Source organism: Artibeus jamaicensis, unplaced genomic scaffold (assembly GCF_021234435.1).
Source record: "Artibeus jamaicensis isolate MK-2021 breed Jamaican fruit bat unplaced genomic scaffold, CSHL_Jam_final contig_384, whole genome shotgun sequence".
Lineage (NCBI taxonomy): Eukaryota > Metazoa > Chordata > Mammalia > Chiroptera > Phyllostomidae > Artibeus > Artibeus jamaicensis.
Window position 1 is genome coordinate 18,883,041 of NW_026521810.1, and position 23,374 is coordinate 18,906,414.

Sequence of the window (23,374 nt, forward strand, 5' to 3'; positions counted from 1 at the left end):
GTGATGTTTTAAGAACTGTTCCAGCGGATAAAATCATGTGCCTTGAACCTGGCCTACTGTTTTCCAAGAGATAAATGAATATGTGGTAGTCTCACAATCAGGGGTGTGGTACCAGGATTTTCCGAAAGTGGAAGTAGCCTGAGTATATGACCTGTGATCAAGAGGCATGTCCAAGGCATGGCCCTTCCAGCCAGTGCCCTTGAGTCCTCTGCTTTACCCTTTTCACCCCAGCCTTGTTGATTCTCATCTTTGGAGTTTCTGATGCTATTTTTCTTCAGCTTCCTCTGAGCCACTGATGTTCTGTTTCAAATCCCAATTGCTATATGATCACTTTCTGGTCTCCATACTCACAGTACAGCATGACGTTCTGACCTGGAGGCCGTACTCCAGGGATCATTATCTCTGACATAGGTTTTCAGTGAGAAGAAAACAAACCTTAACATTTGCATGAATTTTTTTTATTTTATAACTTTTTGTAGCTATATAGATAGACTTATGTATTTATGAGGAGAAAGTCCAGAGATAAATTATTTGAAAATGTTTGTTCTACAATTAATCTAAAAATAATTGGTCCCATCATGAGCAGATGTGAGGAAAGGAACTGAATGCCTCAAATTCCTTTTTTCCATAAATGTTTTGGAAAGACTGTAATTTGTGCTTTGAGAAGATAGCTACCTCAACATAATAGCACTTTTTAAAAAGAGAACCCAATGAACCAAATTATCATGTGATAATGATACAGTATCACAAACAGGAACCATATTTTTCACCACAGATTTTTTTGTCCTGTCTGCAGTGTGCACCTGTCACCCATGCCAAACCCTGAAGCAGTAAAGGTACTGTCAAAAACCACAGAGCACCCTAAGTGATCTTCCAGCATAGATTAGTATATGGGTGGCCCAACTGCACATGCCAGTTCTGTGAAGAGGTAGGGGAGGGAAGGTCATGAGCAAAGTCCCTACAGCTAGACTGCCGGGCTAGAAACTCAACACATCCACACTCTATGTGGTCGTGGGTATGTTACTTTATTTCACATCCTCATCTGTAAAATGATCATGGTGACAATACTTTCTATGTCACAGGGCTGGTATGAGGATTAAATGTGGTCCATTCATGGAGAGAACTTAGCACAATACCTGGCACAAAGACTCAATACAGGTCAGCTATAATTTGGCTTACACTTTGCAGGCGGTGATTTTACAAGCACTGGCTGATGAATGCCTACCTTTGGCTATAGTTCTTACGTAAGGAATTGGCTCACAAAGGGGAGCAGCTTGAAAGCTCTTCAGCTGTAATCATTTCTTATTAATCTTTGAAGAATTTATTATAGTCCTATCTGGAGTCATGGTCTTGATAAACAGACCTTTAAGCGTACCATCTAGTGACATGCTTTGCTTATTTGTTTTTAATCATGAATGATATAGTGCAGTCTATTAAGCACTCATCCCAATGTAAAAAAGCCTTCTATACATGGTTTTTGTTGTTGTCTGTTGAAAATATTTTTATTGTGATAGCAAATTGACATTTTATCAAGTTGATACCTATTAAATCTCATTGTTGGAATTAGTGTGATGCCTATTAAGGTTGAAGGGATAAAAATTATGCCCTTTATTGGGTAGGAGAATGAGAAAGTTGCTAAGTTTAGCAACACCCTAATGTGTTATAATTAGCATTAATTACTTTTTCTTAAGAAAATATTTGGGTCCTGATTTGCTTATCAACTTGGAAAAAAGACTCATAAGAGGACAAAAATAATATCCAAAATAAAGCAGCATCTCTGTAAGTTTAGGGGAAATTAGGTCATCATGCATAGGACAATCCACAGGTGGAACACAGAAGGAGGACAACGGGGGACAGCTGGCAGAAACCGACTGGGTCCTCCCTAAGGGATGAAGAGACCATGTGGGTTACCAGATCCCCAGGTAGGGAGTCAGCCGAAAGCTTTTATTTTTCTAATGGTCTGATTCTAGAATCACAGCAGTGACAATAACTCAGACATGGGGCACACTGTGTCCACAGCTTTAAAATTAAAACATAATCCTTAAAGCTACCAGTGATATTCCCCTAAATCCATTTTAATTCAAAAAAAATATTCCTAAGAGGATTCTGCTCTACTACCAACCACACTCCTGGGTTCAATTGGCAAGATGGATCCATGCCAATTAATTTTAAATAACACCCTTGGGTTCCTGTGACCTTTTTACTATTTAGGAACCTCCCCCCCCCACACACACACACACAGTCCATTGGGATATACTCCTTTAAGAAAGGGATTCTGCTTACTTAAAAATTCTACTTAAATAGATATTCTTTTTACTCAATTACTCTTTATCTTTTTGGAGTGTCTACTAGTCCACTTTTTTTCATTAGGGATGTCCAAGATCACAATCATATTGACTCCCTTTCTTTTAAATTTGGTGACTAGAACTTTGTAGGACTCTAGGGCCATGCTTTTGAATGACTCTGCCCAACTTTAGGGCTATGAGAAAGAGGCAGAAAATGAAAAGAGTGGGAACTCATGAAAGTCACCAGGGAATTTTTTTCTTTGATTTCAGCTTCCCCCACCCCCATGTGATTGGATTGTTCTAAATGTTGTATAAAGGAATATATGATACAGGAAAGTAGAAATGGATAACTGAGGGTTCTCATTTGGGCTCTCTTTTAACAAAGGCTGACTGTGATTGAAAACCCAGAAAGTGTTTCAGTAGTAGGGAAACATTCATTTAAACCAGTAGCATTCACTGGGCCACACTACACAGTTCTGTTACCCACTCAGGAAAAACCTTGTTAATCCAATTAACTGGCTACCCAAATTTAAGCTGAAGACTGATCTGAGCCTTGAATGTTCAATCTGCATAAGTGCTAGGTAGCTTCTGTGCACTTATATCAGAGAAGCTTTTGTGCTACTACAGGTGTACATGGAGAATCAGAAGAAATGGGAATAAGGACAAAAATATTCCAACATACAGATAGGGATGAAAATGACAGCTGGGAACCATCCCTGTTCTGGAAAAGCAGATTGGGGACAATACAGACATCTGAACCAAATTCAGGGATGTGTTGTGAAATTATACCATCACTGATAGATCTTAATATCATGAAACAATTCTCTTTGCACCCTTATTCCTCTCAATCTTTAGGAAAGATAGGAAGAAAAACAATACCTTATACATGGAATGATTTCAGGCGATGGCACATTCCTTCCAATGCCATCCTAAAAGACGCTCTCCCAGGAGCATGTCACTACAGCATTTAAAATTATGTCATAAATTCAACCATCAAATTTCAACAATCCTCAAGTAAAAAGAGTTAACCCTTTTCTGAGAGTTGTAACATTGGAGTAAAAATTACTTTATCCACTCCTTCCCAATAAGACAATGATTTTCAATGATAGGTTTGTCAGCGCAGGAAGCTGAGTGTGCTGGGTCCTGAATGTGAAAGAGGGTTCCCTACTAAGACCACGAGATTAGAGAGGTAAAAGACTCAGTTCATAAATGTTGCGTGGTTGACAATCAAGCCAGAGGCAAGCTCTAGAAATACTGCTCAATGCCCTCCCAGTGCGTTTAAAATCTGTGAGTTCCAGGCATTAGGACCTCTGGCATGAATGATAAATGAGGATTTCCTCTGGACTCACTCAATTTCATACAGCTCAAAGATAGCTTGCCAATCTAGCCTGGCTACCTACTTTTATAAATAAGAAAAGGAGACCAAGCAATGAAGGATCCTCACTTGCACAACCAGTTTAGTGACAGAATTAGAAGTAAAGCCCTGGGCTCCACACACCTGATGTAATGTATTCTATTAACCACAGTTCCAATTCCTACTACCCGTACCGTTTCATATCAGATGGGGAATTTTTATGGAGAGATGGTATAAGAGGACAAGGAGAGGCAGACCTGGCCATGTATCTATTTGACATTATTTACAAATGCCTAAAAACACAATATTTTATTCTCCCTTACTTCAAGGTAAAATAAGAAGGAAATGTTTTTCCCAAAAGAGCTTGTCAGACTGAACTCTTCCTATCCCAGAATTAATTTTTTTATTGTCTAGAGGGCATTATTTCAAGTGTGTTATATCCCAGAGGGCCCAGAAGCGACCTGGCAGTAATTAGAAGTGGAGTCTTCCTCCCATTGCATCCATTTCTCAAATATCCCTTGGCCATTCTTGCCCAGGCACGTTACTAATCTGGTCTGTACTTGACATAGTGCAGGAACAAGTGTTAGATTCAGCCCTGACCATCCAGCCATTCCAGCTGCAGCAAGTACAGCAGGTGCTGCTGGAGGGCAGAGCTTGGTTCCAGCCCACTAACACAATCAGCACTTAATGAATGGGATGGATATATGCAAAGCTACCAGTAGGAGACAGGATGCCTCTCAGGCAGAAATCAGGAAGGGATTTTTATGGTAACAATGGATAGCATTATATCTTCTAAGGAAAGAACACTATCAAAGAAAGTGAAGCTCACCATGGAAACATATTGTAAGGGGTACAGGACAAAATATACCAGTATTCATATAGCACTTTTAAGATGAAAAGAAGCCCTGGTCAGAGATACCCCATAAAAAAAAAAGACCCATCACACTACTGATTCCGTTAACTGTTTAAATCACCCAACTGACATTCCTTGCTACGGTTCCCTGCTTCCCAAACAACCATCTGACGTAGATTTATGTCCCCAAGGGAACACACTGGGTCAGAGACCTTAATTAGTCCATCAGATTAAGAGTTGTATTTCTCATTAACTATTAGCCTTCATGTTTATTCATTGAATGCCTTTAAGTTTAAATATAAAAAATCAGAAATCAGAGCCCAGGTCTTTGAAAACCTGGATCTGAAAAAAACTGAAAACCCAATGCAGAAGGTAGTGAATTTATCAGGTCCGTTTCTCTCTGGGAAGATTGGGTCTGGGCAGTGAACAGGCTACCGCTCGGAGGTGGTTTTCATCATTACGCCCCTTGCAGCTGTCACTGCTCAGCAGACTACATTTTTGATTAAATGCTTCTGTGTATTTATAGACATTATAAAGAATAGCAACCTGAAGTCAGCTCTAAGAAGGCAGCCTGAAAAAAAAAACATTCTTGGAAAGCACCACCAAAGAGTATGCATTTGAGACAAATGAATGAACAAAGAAATGAATAAGTCAATACAGTACCTGTCTTCTTAGATCTCTTGTTTTCTTGGTCATCTTATCAATCGCAATGTTTAGAGGATCTCCTTTTTCCTTCCTTCCAGTCTATAAAAAAAAGAAAAATAATTTTGGATTTAGGAAATTCAATATTAGAGACAGTAATTCTTTAAAAAAATACCAGAAACACACTTGAGTTGCAGAGTCCAAGCAATATTGTAAAAGATTCTTTACAATATCCAGCTAATATGATTTGGTCTCTGAACTTGGTTTTCTCTGAAATAAAAATTAAAATTGATGGAAATCAATACATTCTCAGGATGGTTACACATATGTTCTTAATCGGCTCCCCGCAAACCTGTTTTCGTGTCTTCTGCAGACATTTAGTGATTAAGTAAACACAACAAGGATGTTTCGCTTTTGCTTTAAAATACTGTTTTATGCTTCTCTATTACGTAAGCACACATCTGAATAGATAAGATTGAGGTGGTAAAAACTAAAGTAGAAAAAAATTAAACTAATTGACTACAATTCAGAATTTTAGACCAATGTATCATAGGCCATATGTAACTTGTATAACAAAATCAAAAGAGATGATTTACCAAAAAATACAGCATTTCTAATTTCTGTTCTGTCATGCAGTAGAATGCTGACCTTGACAATGAGGAACCCACCGCTTGAGGTCAGGAAGAAACTTCTATCATGATTTTAACAGGTAGATGTAAAGTACCCCCCACAAGACACTCCCACAAAATTTTCCTAGTGAGTTATTCACTTGGAAGTTTGACTTTTCACTAGTTTCTTTTTCTTTTATTTTTATGGCTATAGTAAAACAATTAAAACCAAACAAAAATAGAATCTCTATTATCTTTTTATTTATTTTATTTTTTTAAGATTTTATTTATTTATCTTTAGACAGGAAGGGAAGGAGAGAGGGAGAGAAACATCAATGTATGGTTGCCTTTCGTGCATCCCCTGCTGGGAATTGGCCTTCAGGGAACTGGCCTGCAACCCAGATATGTTCCCTGACTGGGAATTGAACCACGATTGTCTGGTTCGCAGGCCCACGCTCAATCCACTGAGCTACAACAGCCAAGACTCTGAATCTCTATTATCTTTTTAAAATGACAACAAATCCCTAGGAATTAAAAATTCCAGGTGTCTTCAGAAATGGCCTTATCTTCCTTTTAAGAGAAACATGTTTTCAAGAGCTTTGTCAAACTTATTAAATTATCTAAACTTCAGTTGAACACCATACAGATGTATTTAAGCACCGTCCTACGGGCAGTTGCCATCATTCTTGGGCCGCCCTAAGTCTCTGAAATTCAGAGGGTCCCTGCAGTAATTTGTATATATGATTAAATGAGATCCCAGGTCATAAATCGTGCCTAATGTGCTAATGTGTTTTGGATTTCCACAGACACACCATCCAAAAGATTTTTAAATGTTCTCTTTCTGTGAAGATCTTGGACACATCTCATGGACTATCTACACATACTCATCAGATCGACACAGAGCTAGATCTAATGCTGTCATTCTTTCCTGCAACTGGATTAATTAACAATCTTTTTCAGAACAAATGTCTACTGTGTAATCATACAGTTTTTATTAAGCAGCCAAAACACATGTGTATGTTTTTAATCACCTAAAATCCTACAAATTCCCATCATCCTTTTCTAGTTTACGGTTGAAGTTTATAAGTAGAAAGAGCTTAAAATAAAGTGCCTAACATTTTATACTTTTGAAATATCAGCACACAAATAGCTCCAAGAAAATAAAAATATATGGAGAACAGTGTGCTTCTTATTTTTTAAGTTTATTTTTATTGTTGACACTATTACAGATGTCCCCCATCCCCTACCTTGCCCAACTCCACCCAGAACCCCCCTATTGCTCTAGCCATCACCACACTGCTGTAGGTGTCTATGGGTGATGCATATTTGTTCTCTGGCTAATTCCCTCATCTTCTTTTATCCAGTCCTCCCCTGTGCTTCCCCTCTGACAGCCGACGACAATGTGCTGCTTTATCTTTTGAGGAAAACTGGTTACATAGCAAGTGTGACCTCAGTGCCCTGTCTCTTCAAGTTCAGGTGTGCCCCAGTGAGGCACGTGTTTCTTTTCCCTTTGGTTTCCTCCTTGCACCTGGGATGTACATCTGCCATCACAGTATAGTGCACTTTGGGTAGGTCTGGACCATGATCGTCTGAAAACCACAGATTCCTGTGTCTTTGCCATTTTTAACAGTGATAAAAATTTACTTTGAAAAAACAATAACTATAAATTAGGTTTATTTATTTATTTATTTATTTTTATTTTATTGATTTTGGGGAAAAATAGGTAGAGTTTAAATCCTGGATAAGATTTAAGTGGGAAAAAGGAAATCCTTGCAGAGAGGGTGGGTTGGCACAAAGCAAAGCATCAAGAAAAGAAAGAAACACGTAGGTTCTGGGAGGACGACGGGGAGTGGAACGGGCCAGCCTTTTCTCCAGGAAGTCATCGAGACAAGTTACTTTTACAAGAACTTGTTTATACTGTGATTTCCAGCTACACCTGTGAGCTCAGAGGATGTCTGGTGACATTAGCCTGCCACGCCATGGTGTCGTCAGGATGCTGTTTGTGTCGTATCTGCGATCCTGGGTTTCTCCAGCTTCCAAGTCTGTGGCTGAAGGCGATTAAAAAATGTAGATAACTTGGGTGCAGTATTTTGTCTCACTGTTTAGAGAAGCTGGGAAATGGTAAGGCAAGGAATAGAACTTAGGAAATTTGTGGCACTAATTGAAGTCATGAATTCACTGTCCTCTTGTCAGCTCTGATGTCTTTAAATAAGGTATGTGTACAGGAATAATGGTAGGACCTTTCCAATGCTTAGACTTACATAGTCTCATGGGGAGCAGCAAGCCAACACTCCATATTCTCCTATGGTTTGTCAAATGCACATGTGGAAATACGTTGAAATTATCAGCTTAAATTGGACAGAAAGCCAATCCCTGAGTGACAGGGGGAAAAATAAGTCTTGCCTCCTAGTATGAACCTCCATTATTAGGTCCCATGATCTCAGACTAATAATTTGCCCTTTTTTATGTCTGAGTTTTCTCATAAGCACTGTGGGTAATGTAATATATGCCCTGTCTTCTTCACTAGGCTAGCAGGACAATCAATCACGATGCCAATGTGTTGAAAACAACAAAAGGCATTAACGGTATTCAGGGTAATTAGGAAAGTATGTCTGTAGTAGAAAGGAAAAAGGAAACAATTGATTTGGAAACTATTTTTGGATCACCTGGACCTCTCTAGCTTCTCCGCATAGGCAATAATGTATGAAAATCTCTCCAAAAACTAGAATTTTTAAAGAAAAAGTTATTTCTCTTCAAGGAAGAAATGTTTGGGATGGTTCATTTTAAATAGATAACCAACTAGTCTGAGATATTTCTAACAGTTTAAGAAAGGAACAGAAACTCTAGATGAATGACTTTTACACAGGTTCCGGGATATATTTGTTAAATAACTAGGGATTTGAGTATTTTGGGCAAATTTTAATTCCCAGGGAATCACAAAGAAGCCTCACTCAGCTCTCCCTCCCTGATGATCCATGCTTTATAAACTAAAAATAGTTTAACACACTGAAGTGAGAGGACACCTAAGTCTTCATTTTGACATCATTGCCTAATAATAAGACAGAAGTTTGATTTTACATCAGTCATGCACTATTCCCTGCCCTTGCTGAACAGAAGGAAATAACACCAGTGACAACTGCTTTCTGCCAATAACTACCTAAATGACCCAGCAAATTCTCCAGACTAAAGACTTATCATCAGTTGAATGGAGGGGCCAGGGATGAGTTACAGAATGGAGAAGTGTGGGGGCCTGATAAAAACATCAAGAACACTCATCACACTTTCCTTATCACAGGGAAGCTCTCAGGGTACTGCCAAAGCCCTGGGAACTGGCAGTCAGTCAGGGTTTTCTCATCTCTAAAATGTGGATGAGTGTTTTCTTTGAGGGATTATTGTTAACACTACAATAGATAACATTTGTAAGGAGGGAAAGAAGAGGAAAGGTCAAGTAAAGGAACATGTATAAAGGACCCATGGACAAGGACAATGTGGGGAGCACTGAATGTGAGGGGAACAGGGCAGAGTCACTGGGCGAAATGGGGACAACTGTAACTGAACAACAATAAAAAACGAAAAAATAATAGACTACATCTGGCCCTGGCCAATGCAGCTCGGTTGGTTGGAACACTGCCCATACACCAAAAGGTGGGAGATTCAATTCCCAGTCAGGGAACGTACCTAGGTTGTAGTTTTGATCCCTGGTCAGGGCACATGTGGGAGGCAACTGATCGATGTTTCTCTCTTACATGGATGTGTTGCTTTCTCTCCCTTCCTTTCTCTCTAAAATCAGTTAACACATTGAGAGAGAGAGAGAGGATCTCTAACATTTAGCACAGTACTAACTCTGGAAAAGGTAACTCAATGTTAGTTTGCTCTCCTTTCTCTCCCCTTTATTCCAACTAGGGTCTGACCAGGATCTCCAGACATCTATCAGTCAAGAGATTTTGCCATTCCATATCTAAACCATCCCCCACTTCTAACATTCTAGGATTTTGTGATTTTATAGTGTCATGTGTTTCTTTTCAAAGGCTATGAAAAAAAATCTGAAGTATATTTTCTTTGTCATGTTTTGTCCATAGATCCTGTGTGCTTTCTGGGACCTGCTCCCCACTTGCCTTCTTTATCTTTCCCCGCAAAGAATAAGCCTGCAATAGAGATAGCCATTTAATAAATATTTTATTAAAAATAAGAAAAAGAAGACAGACAGGAGTGCTTTCTCATACTGCTTCCGCGGCTTTCTAGTTGCCATCTGCTGTGCTAGGGAGGAGCATGTTTATTAAACTTTATTTGTTTTAGTCTTTGAGCACTATTTTACAAAACACATGGGGGAGAGCCACAGCTCAGACTGATGAGGGGGAATGGATTTCCTGATCTGGACGAGGGTTTTTTTTTCATCCTCATCCAAGAATTTATTTTGTATTTGTTTGTTCGTTTGTTTGTTTAAGAGTGAGACAGGAACATTGTCTGTTGACTCCCATACATGACCTGACCAGGGATCAAACACAAAACTAGGCATGTGCCCTGACCCAGGGTCCAACCCACAACCTTTAGGTGTATGTACAGGACAATGCTCCAATCAACTGAGCTACCCGGCCAGGGTTCCTGATTTGGAGTTTTATAGGGGATCCTTTATCCTCCCACCCTCTGGCTCTAAATCCAAGTCCAGTTTCCCAGAGCCATTGGAATCAGATGCTGCCAAGTAGACTTTCATATTTTTAGTTTGATCTTTCACAAAAGAATTGAGGTCATTAATAGAAATTTTGATTCTCATAATTAGTATTCAGGAAAAACACTATTTTAGTTTAACACTTTTTAATAATACCATCCTCTCCTTTTTTGGGAAATAAAACCCCTCTACTTTGGATGAGGAACTTCATTTTTTCTATTTTTCTATTTTTTAAACTATATTAATATCCATCATCCCTTCTGAAATAGTGAAGATGAATTCTGCGGAATACTGCACAACTGATACCAACTCCCTAATTTATGGAGCAAGAAAGTAAGAAATTATCATTTCTGAAATTGACTAAATATTTCTTTAAAGGTCATTCCCTACCCCAGCTCCTTATCACCCTCAACACATAATTCACTACAAATGGTCACTCACAAAAATGCTGGAAATATAACCCTACCATCTTAGAGCTTCCATCAGACCTGAGGCTTCGGGTTGGTTCCAGAGCACAATATTAACAGCACAAGTGAAATGGCTATAAGAAGGCAGATGTCTATCACTCTTTTCTTTTCTGCTCAATGTTTCCTGCAAACTTGATGAAATGTATGAGACATCTTCAAATATTGGAGAGCTGAAGCTCTAATATATTGAAGGTGTGGAGAGCTAATTAAATGCTCAGCCTTCAAACTGTTGTCATTTGAAAGAAACAAGTCACAAATCATCAGAATGGCAGAAAGCAATTCTGTTCTCTGCCCTCTCTTGCCAGCACCTTTTCCTGTCATTTAAACCTACGATTTAGACAACAGAAGGGAGGAGAAAAAACCATCTACTGATATAGCAGTCACCCTATAATATTTGGGGGGGATTGCCCATTTGCCACCAAACCCTGCATACAGAAATCATACTCTTATTACCCAGAGCACCACTGTTTATAGAACCTTGACCATTTCATAATACTTTTGTATTTTCTGTAAATCACAGTCTGACAATGTGGACCTTGCTAAACATTTTCTTTTCACTAGCTGTGGACATTTCTCTTGGAAAAGAAATCGGCAATATCTCTTTAAAATGGATGAAAGTTCAGCAGTGGCCACAAATCAAATCCATAATCAGGATATTTGGACCACATTGCAACCCAGCTTCCTGAACCCTGGGATGAAGTGGGCAAAGGGAAAAACTGGTCACAAAGTTTCAGGGCAAAATGTATCCTGACATTTCTCTGCCAGAACTTGTCAATGCTGAAGGGAAAAAATTTCGATGTAAAGGTAAGGATATCAGGATGAGGTTATTGATGAGAGTCCCAGAACCTGCCTACGAGCATAGTGATATGAGCACATGCACTGGACCATGTACAAAGGACTGGCTTGGGAATCTCAGGTGTGTTACTGTTTGTTTTCCTTTTCCCAGAAATCTGTGTTCTTTTAGAAAATTGTCTAACTTTTCCTTCTGACTCAACCAAGGGTTTCTGGCCAAGGGATAAACCCATGATGACGTCCAAATCAATGAGATTCAACTATAGGTTTATGGGTGAAAGCATTGAAAGAGGCATAGTTTCTCCCCACTGGGATTGATAAACTGGTATCAGATAAACCTTGAGGTACTTATGGAGTCCCTAGAAATAGATCCCACAAAAAGAGAAGCATAGAAGGGAGGAAAGGAGGGATTAGGGAAGAGAAGAAGGGAAGTCAGTGTTTTGGAGTCAAATTTGTTCATATTTCCATTACATACTAACTTGTAAAATAAAGCCCCATGAGGGTACAGTCTCTTTTTTGTTTATCATTATATAGTTAAAGCTTGGAGCCGTGCCTACCACATGACAGGCATTCTATAAATTTTATTAAATCAATGAATGAAACACATTAGCTCCTGAATCCAGTTGAATGTAAAGCCATAAGTATTTATTGGTGGATTTCCTGGTGCCGTGAGTTAATAAATTTCCTTATGTCTCTTCACGTTGGGTTGTGGTCACTTATGACCAAATGGCCTGAATAAATCATAGATCTTATCATTTCAGACCAACTACTTTGAAGGCAGGGTGGTAGAGAGGGAACACCCCAGCCAGGTCCCCTGTGGACACATCCCAGAGCACTCTCTAAGATCTCATGCCTTTGTTTTGCCCACAGGGTTTTCCCCAACACTAACTATTGCCCAGGCTCTAAATCCTGATCTTATTTCTCTCCTGTATCCTGTTGTTAGTCCCTAACCTTGAGAATCTCTTCATCAAATAGTCTCTAAAATGCATGCTGCTCATGACTAAAAGGATGGATGCTCTGAGTAGGCACCAGGGTATGGAAAGTGGGTGTGAAAGATATGAATAATTTGGAAAACGTGGGGTTCTAAAAATAAACCTCACCTATTTCACAATCTGCTGATCAAAGCCATAGGAAATGGTTGGCACCTGTGTAATGTTATAATTCTTGCTCCTTGATTTATTTTATCAACACAGGTGTGGTCCTCAGTGAGTATCTGTCAGGCAACCCTGCACAGAATATGGTTGTTATTAAAGTCCCCCTCTCCCAGCTTCAAGCCTTAGGTGATTGCTAAAAGGCAAGGTTAATTAAGCACACATTCCTTTAAAGCCTGTGAAACACCGTGAACTGAGCAAACTGCTAAAATAAGCCATTTTATCTTTACAGTTGAGATGAAAGTAGCCAAGGTGAAGTGCAAATTTCCATTGATTTTCTAGACACAAACATATAAACCCATACTGAATAAATGATTTTATGAAATTTCAACTTCTGCTTCATTTTTGAGTTCACATTCCCCAAACCATTCAGTTACCGTTAAAGCTTTCAACACCTCAAGAATCTCTAGAGTCTGGCACTTTTCACCATCTCAGAAGGGGTCAATAACTAGGTCCATGTTGCTGAGAATTCACAGAAATGAGAAGACACTCAGGAAGAGGGTTGCCTTAGTTTATGGAAAGACTGTCTATCGCGGGGATCCCAAGCCTTGGCTTTCCCATGCCCCACCTACCCATATGTCAGCAGCTCGCCCTCCTAAATAAATGACCCATCATCCTCAAAACTCCTGTAGCCATGTACATGATTGATTTGGTGTTTTATAAGCACTCCCCACTCAGTTAACAATTATATCATGCAAAAACCTTGCATTGTTTAGTGGATTTCAGATGTCACACTATAAAGCTAAAATACAAATACATGATGCATCATTATGATCCTGTACTGTTCAGAAACTTATCATGACTATATGTCAGGAGCTTAAGGACAGTGTATTAGTCAGCTTGGGCTCCCTTAACAAAATACCATAGACTGGGTGGCTTAAATAACAGAAATTTACTTTACAGGTTTGTAGGTGAAATTACTAAAAAAGAGTATGCATAGTCCCCCTACTGGGATTAAAAAAACGGTATCAGATAAACCTTGAGGTACATATGAAGTCCCTAAAAATATATCCCAGAAAAAAAGAAGCAATTCTGGAGTCTGGGAAGTCCAAGATCAAGGTTTGGTTTGTGGTGAGGACTCTCTTCCTGCCCCATAGACAGCTGCTCTCTCGCCATATCCTCACATGATGGAAAGACAACAAACAAGCTCTTTTGTGTTTCTTCATATAAGGGCACTGCTCCATCACGAAGTTCCCATTCTAGCAGCTCATTCAAACCTAATTATCTCAAAAAGGCCCCATCTCGAAATACCATCACATGAGAAGGGGTGGGGGCATAGGGATATATATAAATTCTGGACGGACACATCAATCTATAGCAAGCAGGAAGTTGTCAGCAATTATATTCTCTTAAAACGCTGAAGTTCTTACATGGCATCTTAAAATAGATTGGTGCTAAGCAAATTAGAAATATGTATAGATATGTAGATGTAAGTATATATTACATATGAATCAATGAAGTAATTAGTATTCTGGCTGTGTGACATGATTCCATCATATGGATCTTTGGGGGCAAGGCTAGTTTTATGCAGAGGTGGAGTTGAAGGATAGCTGTATCTTTGCCGGTAGTAGAGTAATATTTTTGTCTTCCTTCTTTCTATACTTATTCTCTTCCTTCCATGTTCAAAGTCTCTCCTAAGCCAGAAGAAGATGGAAATCAAAGCTTTTGATTGCATGTAGAGGATTAAGATGCACACACACTTGGGAGAAGGAACATAAAATTAGTAAAAGAGTTCTATCAAATCTGTCTCTGAAAATAGTGGGAGGTGGGAGTACATCAGCTTGAAAACTCTAGATTCCCAAAAGGAAATGAGTTTAGTAAAATGGCATTTCTGAAAGATGGTCAGAACCCTGATTGTGACAAACGGACAAGCCATACTAGAATAGAACTGAGATCCTTCTGATTGGCACCCATAGAGCAAAGGAAAATGAGGACATTTGCTGGGCCACAATGGGAAAGAGAAACCGGATAGTTGGGAGTGCTAGGCACTTCCTATATGCCTGGGGGACCCCCAAAGAGAGCTCCTTGCACATTCAGAACAAAGGATTTCCTTCCTTTCCAAATCAAAATGGCATCTATTGCTCTTTGCCGAAGCCTAGGAGGCCCACCCCTTCTTGCTCTCTCCAGCGTCCCCGCCACCCAGTCTACACCTTGGCACTTCTCCTTCCTCTTGTGCTCTCTTCCTAAAGGCCGGCACTGTCTGGCAAGCAAGGTCACAGGTCTGGGTCACTTTCAGTATTATCATGGGGAGGAAACTGAGAAAAATGATACTTTGTTTTTAATTATCTGGACACTCAAAATAACCAAAGAAATATTTTAACTATTTATAAACTAGCAAGCCTTCATCTAGAGTTGCTAATTTCATTCTTAAGCCCCTTTGTGTTGACTTTTATTCTCCATGAGCAAAGCTTATCAAGCCCAGGAGACCACCACCAGCTGAGCAGAAGGCAAGCACGGACCCTCCTCTGGCCTAGGTCAGTCGGGGGCCCCCTTTCAGCCCTTCTCACTGAAAATATGTGGAATTTGCCCCCATAATAGCACCATCTCTTAGGCATTTGATCACACTTGGAGCCAGTGAAAACTTTATGAGGCAAATAGCATTTTTTTTCCAGCATGGCAGTTAAAAACTAAACTAAGTAGAAAGCAGGCGAAACACTGGAACACATGTCTCGCATCGTCCCAAATATTCCTCCCTATGTGGCTCCCATAAACACCATCTGCTGTGTTAATTTGTAAAGAATTACAAGGTTCTTAAAATTACACTTTGCTCTCTGTAGCGTACACTGTGTCTATTAAGGGGGAGGGTTGAGAATGCGTATTGCATCCTGACACTGATATTTTCCCTTGCTGTCCTGGAATCTTACTGCGAGTTTGCTAGGTCTGTGTGGAATTTTAAGTGACTTGCATTCTCTCCAGACCACCTGTAGAAAATAAATTCAAAATAAAATACACACAACTCAGACTTTACATAGATTATGATCTTAGCATTGTATACATTCCCAAGTTGCGTGCACCTTGGCCACTTCACTAGATTCTCTTGACAAGGCAAAGTCCTTGGCTATAAGTCAAAGAGGGTGAATAGCCAAAACTGAGAGAATGTCTTAGGTGAGAGTTAATTCTCCATTGCTGGCTCCTCAGAGCCCTTGAATGGTAGCTGGGAGTGCTCCTCGATTGAACATCCTTGTCTACTTACAAAGTCAGAAAGCAGCATCCTGTTCTGAGACACATCTCTACTGATGCAGGGCTATAAAGACAGGATGCCAATGCCAACTTACTGGTGAATTAAATATCTAGCAGGTTGTTGGTTAAATGGTGATAAGTGGTGGCTAGAAATGAGAAAGTATATAGGAGACTCCGAGGCTCAGTAATTCTAAACTAAAAGCTGTCAATGTGAGGTAGTTGTTACATGTGCAGCTTCCTGGTCCCTCCATGCAGAGATTCCATTCAGTGACTCTAGAGTAGGCTGGCGACATTCATTTTAAAATTTATTTATTTAATCTATTGGGGTGACATTGGTTAATAAAATTATTCAGGTTTAGGGGTATAATTCTATAACACATCATCTGATTTTTGAATTATGTGTTCACCACCCCAAATCAAGTCTCCTTCCATTACCATTTACCCACCCTTTATTTTTATTCTACCTTCCCCCCAGACCTCTTCCACCCTGGTAATCACCATACCTATAGTAGTGATTAAAACTCCTCATTTTCTAAATGACCATTTTCTAAATTACAGTCAAGTTATGAAAATACAGGGATAGTTCGGTGTGTCCCAACCTGACTAATCATTTAATTAATCAAAATGTCCCCAACTGTAGTGAAGATCTGCATTTTCATGTATCCATGAAATTCTATTATTAGTAGAGTTTGGCAACAATAAACTTTGCAGAGATGTTCAGGTAGTGAGCTGAAAATAGGATCAACATCCAAAATTAAGGCAATTGAGATTAATTCTGATGAATCAGATGCTCTATATCAAAACATAAAATTCTCAACCAAATCACTTCATTAGAAGAGAAAAACATAAGTTTCTACACCAAACCACTTAATTAGAAGAGAAACCAAAACAATACAAAACAGGCACAGACTACAGATCATTTCATAGGAAGTTCCTGCATAAAGAAAATGAAAGTTAAACCAGTTTCCCAAGTTTCTTGCCTGTAATCATCACATCTAATATAAAGGCATCAAAAATAAGGTTAATTAGATGTGATGGACAAAGAAAAATAGTAGACTGTTGATCTTACTAAATCACAGAGAACTTCAGAAATTGATTAAATTAACATGTGGCAAGATCACACACACATACACACAGAGGAGAAGAATCCTGATCCAAACAGTGTTTCAGAGTTTCTGCTGATAAACTCTGCTGGTTTCTGAATATTTTCTGAGAACTTGCTCCCAAATTCCTCTTCCTATTGTCCCAACCCCTCTGCTCCCTTGTAATTAAGCCCCTGTCATGAGGGCAGAGTTCCTCTGAGTATCCCATAATAATCTGCTTGATGCCAAGTCTGCCTTCTTTTCCTTATCCTGAAATACTCTCTACAGCCCAGATCAAGCCCTGCCTCTCCTGACCCCAGAGTCCACACAGAATCCTCCCCTCTCTCAACCACAGTAGCAATTATCACAGTTTTCTGATGTCCAGCCTCAGTGTTACCTCTTACACAAATCCCCACATAACTTTCCGTGAGCAAGCTGGTACCAAGTCCTGTTCCACATCCCTCAGAGTAAAGTGTCTAGCTTGTAGCTGCCTCCTGACTCCCATGCTCTGATGAAAAAGCCACAAGTAGGACTAAAAGTTGTTGCCTGAATTTTTTCTGTTCACTCAGAATAAGTTGAACTGAATTTATTACTGTTGCTTCCATTTTTTCAATCTTATGAAAAACTCGATTTTCAACACTGATTTTTGGAAAAAAAAACAAAAAACCCTATTGGAATAGGTTGGCAGTAACCCCCAAATTGTTTAGTGATGCATCTGTCAATTGCATATATAATAGTAAAATAAAAATGTAATCACGTTTTCCACTTGAATGTATGTGTATATGTGCATGAGGATATGTGCATGTGTATTGCAAGTTAACTACCATTATATTTTAACTGTGTGGGCACTCTCTGCATTAGTAGTTCATGAGAGGAAGACCACATCTCCCTGTATAGGCACAATGCCCCCAGAAGGAGTTTTCTTTATACACAATAATGCTTTGTGGTTAGTAATAGGGTAACTATTACACCCGCAGGATAACAGGAATCAAAGAATGTGATTGCCAAGCTTCCCTGGGTGAGAGGACCATAGACCACTGGGGAAGATGAATCCCCAAATCATAGTGCTTTCAGAACCCAACAGAGACCTGTTTATGTGCATCCATAGCCATTGATTTGGCCATGTCCAGCTAAGAGAATGCAGAGTACTAGCTCTATGAATCATCTTAGTCTTCCAAGGATTCAGGACACTAAGAGTTAGGGTGAGAGGAGAGGGAATCTTTGATAAAGAAATCAGTGTTATTTCACTCTTATGTAAAATGATAATGCAAATGTAATTAATACTCCATAATCCCACCCACCCTTCCTTTAAGCCCTCTCCCATGTCTTCCTTCCTTCAAAGAATTTATGAAATTATGGACACCACTGTGATAAGTTACATCTTGGCTCTGATACTTACTAGCTGTGTAACTCTTGGCAATTCACTTAAACTCACTAAGTCTCCGTTCTCATCTACAGAATAGTGAAAATAATGCCAAAATCAGGATTGTGATGAGATAATGCATGCAAAATGTCTATCCCCAAGTCTAGCATGCAAATGGTATCCAAGAAACAAATTCCTCTTCTTTTTCTTTTGACAGTAAACTTCTTAAGGAAAGGCATAGTGCCCAGCGTCTAAACCATGAATGGATGTAGGATGGGGGTTTGAATGTCTAGGGAGAATATTTTGTTTTATAGGCTAGGTCTGAATTTTCATAGACTTGCCATTTGCAAATCTTTTAATATCTGAGTGGCATTTAGCATTCATGAAATTTTCATCACTTTAAAGTCCATTTATGACACAATTCAAATATAAGACAAATCAAAAAGGAGAGCCAGACATGGGCTCTGAAACTGCACTAATGAGGTGGTGAAGAATTCAAACTCTGACAACTGAGGTTTCTTGTGCTAGTGAGGGGCAGGGAGCAAATGTTGAGGACTAATTCCTCCTTTTCAGTTCTCTGCATGGGTAATGAAATCAATAGTGAACACACTTCTCTGATGATTTTAATCAAAATGAGCACCTATAACCAACTGCCAAAAAGAGGGGGTTCCCCCAAGTAGCACGAGTGAGTTCTACTTTCAGTCTCCTTCCTTTGGCATGTCAAGGAAGAAACTGCTCTGCAGAACGAGAAAGCCAGATATAGCTGGCCTGCGTACTACCTGATACTGATGGAGAGTCAGTGAGGGAGCCGCCCGGCTATCACAGGCCTCAGTAGGAGGGGCCTCCAGAGGCAGAGCTGAGCAACAAAACCACACCTCTTTTCTAGGTATGCCTTCCAGTCACAGGCCAACTCTAGAGATCAGCATTAGAAAACTGTTTCAATTCATTTATAGTAACTCTAGAAGTTTCCTGCTAAAATACTACTAAACTTGAGAAAGACCTTGCATAGCTAATTTGCTTAGTGTTTTTCCATCTGTTTCTCCCATTAGATTGTAAACTTCATGGGACTAGTCTCTTCATCTGTGTGTGTGTTTCACTAAGTCCAGTACCTGGCACACAGGTTCTCAGTGAAGCAGTGACACAAAATGGTTGTCACTTTGGGAAATTAGGAAGTTGGTCTCTAAACAGAACAGAAAGGCAGGAGAAGAAACCTCTGTGTGGGGGTTGGGTGTGTACTTAAGACTCAAGAAAAACCCTGATGTTGATTATAGGAAGTGACAAAATCCATGTGAGGCTAGGTCAAGGCTAAACTTTGGGTCCTTTTTCATTCACTCCACCAATTAATATTGAGACTCTCACAAGTGCTGGGCACTAGGGACACAGGAAGCAGTCACGGTGACTACCTACATATAGCCATAGTCTAAAACGCTGCTTCTTACCCTAAGCACTATTGATAACTTGGACCAGATAATTATTTGTTATATATGTGCTGTGGGGGTAAGGGGGTGCTGCGCTATGCATTCTAAGATATTCAGCAGCATCCCTGTCCTTTACCAACTAGATGCCAGTAACACTTCTTCCCTCAGTTGTGACAACCAAAAATATCTCCAGACATTGTTACCCTGGGGACAGGGGCACAATTGCATTCACTTGAGAACCATTTGCCTGATGAGTGAGAAAGATAATTTAATAAGCAATTATAATGTCGTAAGATAAGTGCTATGACACAGATAAAATTCACATGAAAGGAGCCAAACAAACTGAGGGGTGGTGGTTAAAACAAAACAGAGCAAAGAAACCCCTGCTTCCCCAATGAATAAATAAATTAAAGACATAATAGCTACTTAATTGGTATCTGCTACATTTTAAACACTAGACTTTGACTGCTTATTTAGTCCTTACAAAATCCCAATATGTTAGGCACTTTACAGGTATATATAAAGACAAACAAGCTTTTTCAATATTCAAAGAATAAGAAATGGATGGAATACCTAACCTGGCTTCTCAAATCAAGTCTGGATAATTCTTCAGAAGTGGAAAATGTATGAGAAAGAGAAAGTTTTGCTACATGAGGGCCAAAGCAGCTCACAGATTTAAAAAGGAAGGAAGGAAAAAATCCTTTTCTAAATATGGGGCTTGCATAGAAGTTTGAGGCACTAAGTAAATGTATCATTGAAAGAATTTAAATTGGAAATTGGTCCATGGATTGGCCTGGTCTTCTACAGTTCCCAAACAACTACCTGCCAACTAATTACCATACATAGAACAAATCCTCACATATCTTCTAATTTGTTTCCATTGTCAATGCACCCCCCAAAAAAGGAAAGAAAAAAATGAAGTTGCCTTTCTTCACTCTCAAAGTGTCCCAATTTGAACAAGTTTATGATCACCTTATGATCAGTTTATGATCATCAGTCTTGAGTTGAAGAATTATTAGGCCAGCTATTTTACATCATCACAATCACTGTGTGAGAACCCAACCCATTCTTTGATTGATATCTTTAATCATACTTATGTTACTTCACTCACCTGCCTAAAATCTTCTGATGCCAACCTAACACCTGTGAGATCATGCACAGGAAGGTCCTGGCCAATTTGACCTCAGTTTAGCTTTCTAGTCTTATCTCCTATCCCCAACACAAGCCCATGTATTTCTCCAACAGAGTGACCTTTCATGCCTCTGGACTCTTTCACACATTATCAGTGCCTATATTCCCTCCAACATTTTGTTCAATCACATTGACCCCTGAGTTAGACCCTGTAATGTTCTCCCCTTCACTCTTTACCTATTGGAGATTTGTACAAATGTCCTCTCTTCCTAAAGAATCTCTGATTTTCTCAGACACTAGTTGCTCTTTTCTATGTGTGCCTGCATTACACTGTGTCCATTCTTTTATTATGGTTCTTCTTATCCTATCATTACAGGTTCATGTGCATTACAGTGTCATGTACATTTCTAGAATGTCATGATGATCTTTGTTTCATTAATGCCCTGTACTACCTGTTACTCAGCTGGTATTTGGTATATATTTGCTGATTAATGACTACTGTGACTATTGAAATCAGAATTGGCTCCATTTTGGAAAATCACTAGGAATTTATTGAGTGCCTACAGTGTGGCCAGACTGTGCTTTTTGCTTTATAGCACACACAAGTAAGGGTCAGTGAGGTATAGTGAAAAGCCACAACATCTCCATCTCATTTCCAATTTGCTTCTTTGTGTTTCTTTGAGACCAGGCAATCGCTGAACTGGACTAGATCCCAGCTTCCTTATCTCTAAGGTAAGTTGTTAGAACTAGATGATTTCTATTATTATTTTTTTAACAAATTATAAGTCATCCTTGGTCATGGAAACATATCAAAGTCTGTTGACTGAGTTGTCAATAAGTCAACATTGATTTACCTTTATTATGAATACATTTTCAATATGTTTATAGTTTTTAATTACACTATACTGTATATTTGTTAAGTATTTGAACTATTCATTTAAATAAAGTGAAATATAAAAGGCTCTCCCACCACCCAAACACACACACAGCCCTTTCTGTACTGAAACTATTTGTAACATCTTGCTACCTTTCCTATAATTATTTCCAATTCTAGGGTTGAGATATATATATGGTTTTCCAGAAAGCATCCAGTTATGTAATATAAAAAATAGAGATATTTATTAGAGAAGATACGAGATACAAGAAACACTGTACATAGGACAATGACACTTTTGTCCCCTTCAAAGAAGAGGCCTTGGGATTTCACACAATTCTCTCAGAGTCATTAGCAATTGTTGCACAATGTTCCTTCTGCTCAGAGAGCAGAAGCCATGGAACAAATTTTGACACGACACATTTCACGCCAAGATCCTGAATCAAAATCTCAGACACAGTAGTTTTTGGAATCCCCAGATAAGCTTCTAGTTCACACACTGTCAGTCACTCACCTTTGTTGACTGCAGCCCATACACGTTCAACATTCTCAGGCATTCTGCTTGTTGCAGGCCTTCCAGAATGTGGATCATGTTCAACAGATTCTCGACCACCTTTGAAGTATTTGTGCCACATTGATTCATGTTGCACTCATTGCATCGTCCCTGAAAGCCTTGTGAATCATCCAAAAAGTTTCCACAGAGTAATGTTCAAGCTTAATGCAATTTGATGCAGATTCGTTGCTCTACTTGTTCAGTAATGTTGAATGCGATGGCCACAGTGTACATGCTCCTCAACAGCATATACCACCCCCACTAACTAGTACGGTGGAGTCATCATTGAACATGAACGTTCCAGTCCACTCTCCTTGGCTGCCAGATTACATTGATGTCATGGAAACCTTTCTCATATTAACAATGGCTGGACTTTTTCTGAACAGTTTTCATCTCTCTCTCTCTCTCTTTCTCTTTATCCATGTATATGTATATATTCTCCCCCACCACCAAATCAGGCAAACCTATAAGCCAGTGACAAATTCAAAACAGACTGCTAAGGACAGTTAGTAAAATTTGGAATATGCCACTAAATTTAGAGTTTGATGGCATAAACAGGAGAATCTAACATCTTCCAAATTCTATGTGTCATGTAAGTATCTTAAGAAAAAATCCAGTGTTCATGGATTTGAAAAATTAACATCATTAAAATGTCCAAACCACCCAAGGCAATCTGTAATGCAATTCCTATCAAGATTCCAACAGTATATTTCACAGAATTAGAACAAATATTTCAACAATGTACATGGAATGATAGAAGGTCCTGCAGAGCAACAGCAGTGATCCTGAGAAAGAAGAAAAAATTTGGGGAAATCATGCTGCCTAATATCAAACTATATTACAAGGCCACAGTAATAAAAACAGCCTGGTACTGGCATAAAAATAGACACATAGATCAATGGAACAGAATAGAGAGTCCAGAAATAAACCCATGACTTTATAGTCAATTAATATT

General features: G+C 39.2%; 1 protein-coding gene across 4 annotated transcripts in view; it reads right to left on the minus strand.

Moving 5' to 3' along the window:
* Nucleotides 1–23,374, minus strand: part of CTNNA2 (catenin alpha 2) — a 1,098,262-nt gene that overhangs the window by 260,405 nt on the left and 814,483 nt on the right. For all 4 annotated transcript variants that reach the window (XM_053664696.1, XM_053664695.1, XM_053664693.1 and 1 more), the window contains exon 8: nt 5,156–5,236. In XM_053664696.1, the coding sequence (XP_053520671.1) occupies nt 5,156–5,236 (81 nt within the window). The remainder of the gene's footprint in view (nt 1–5,155; nt 5,237–23,374) is intronic.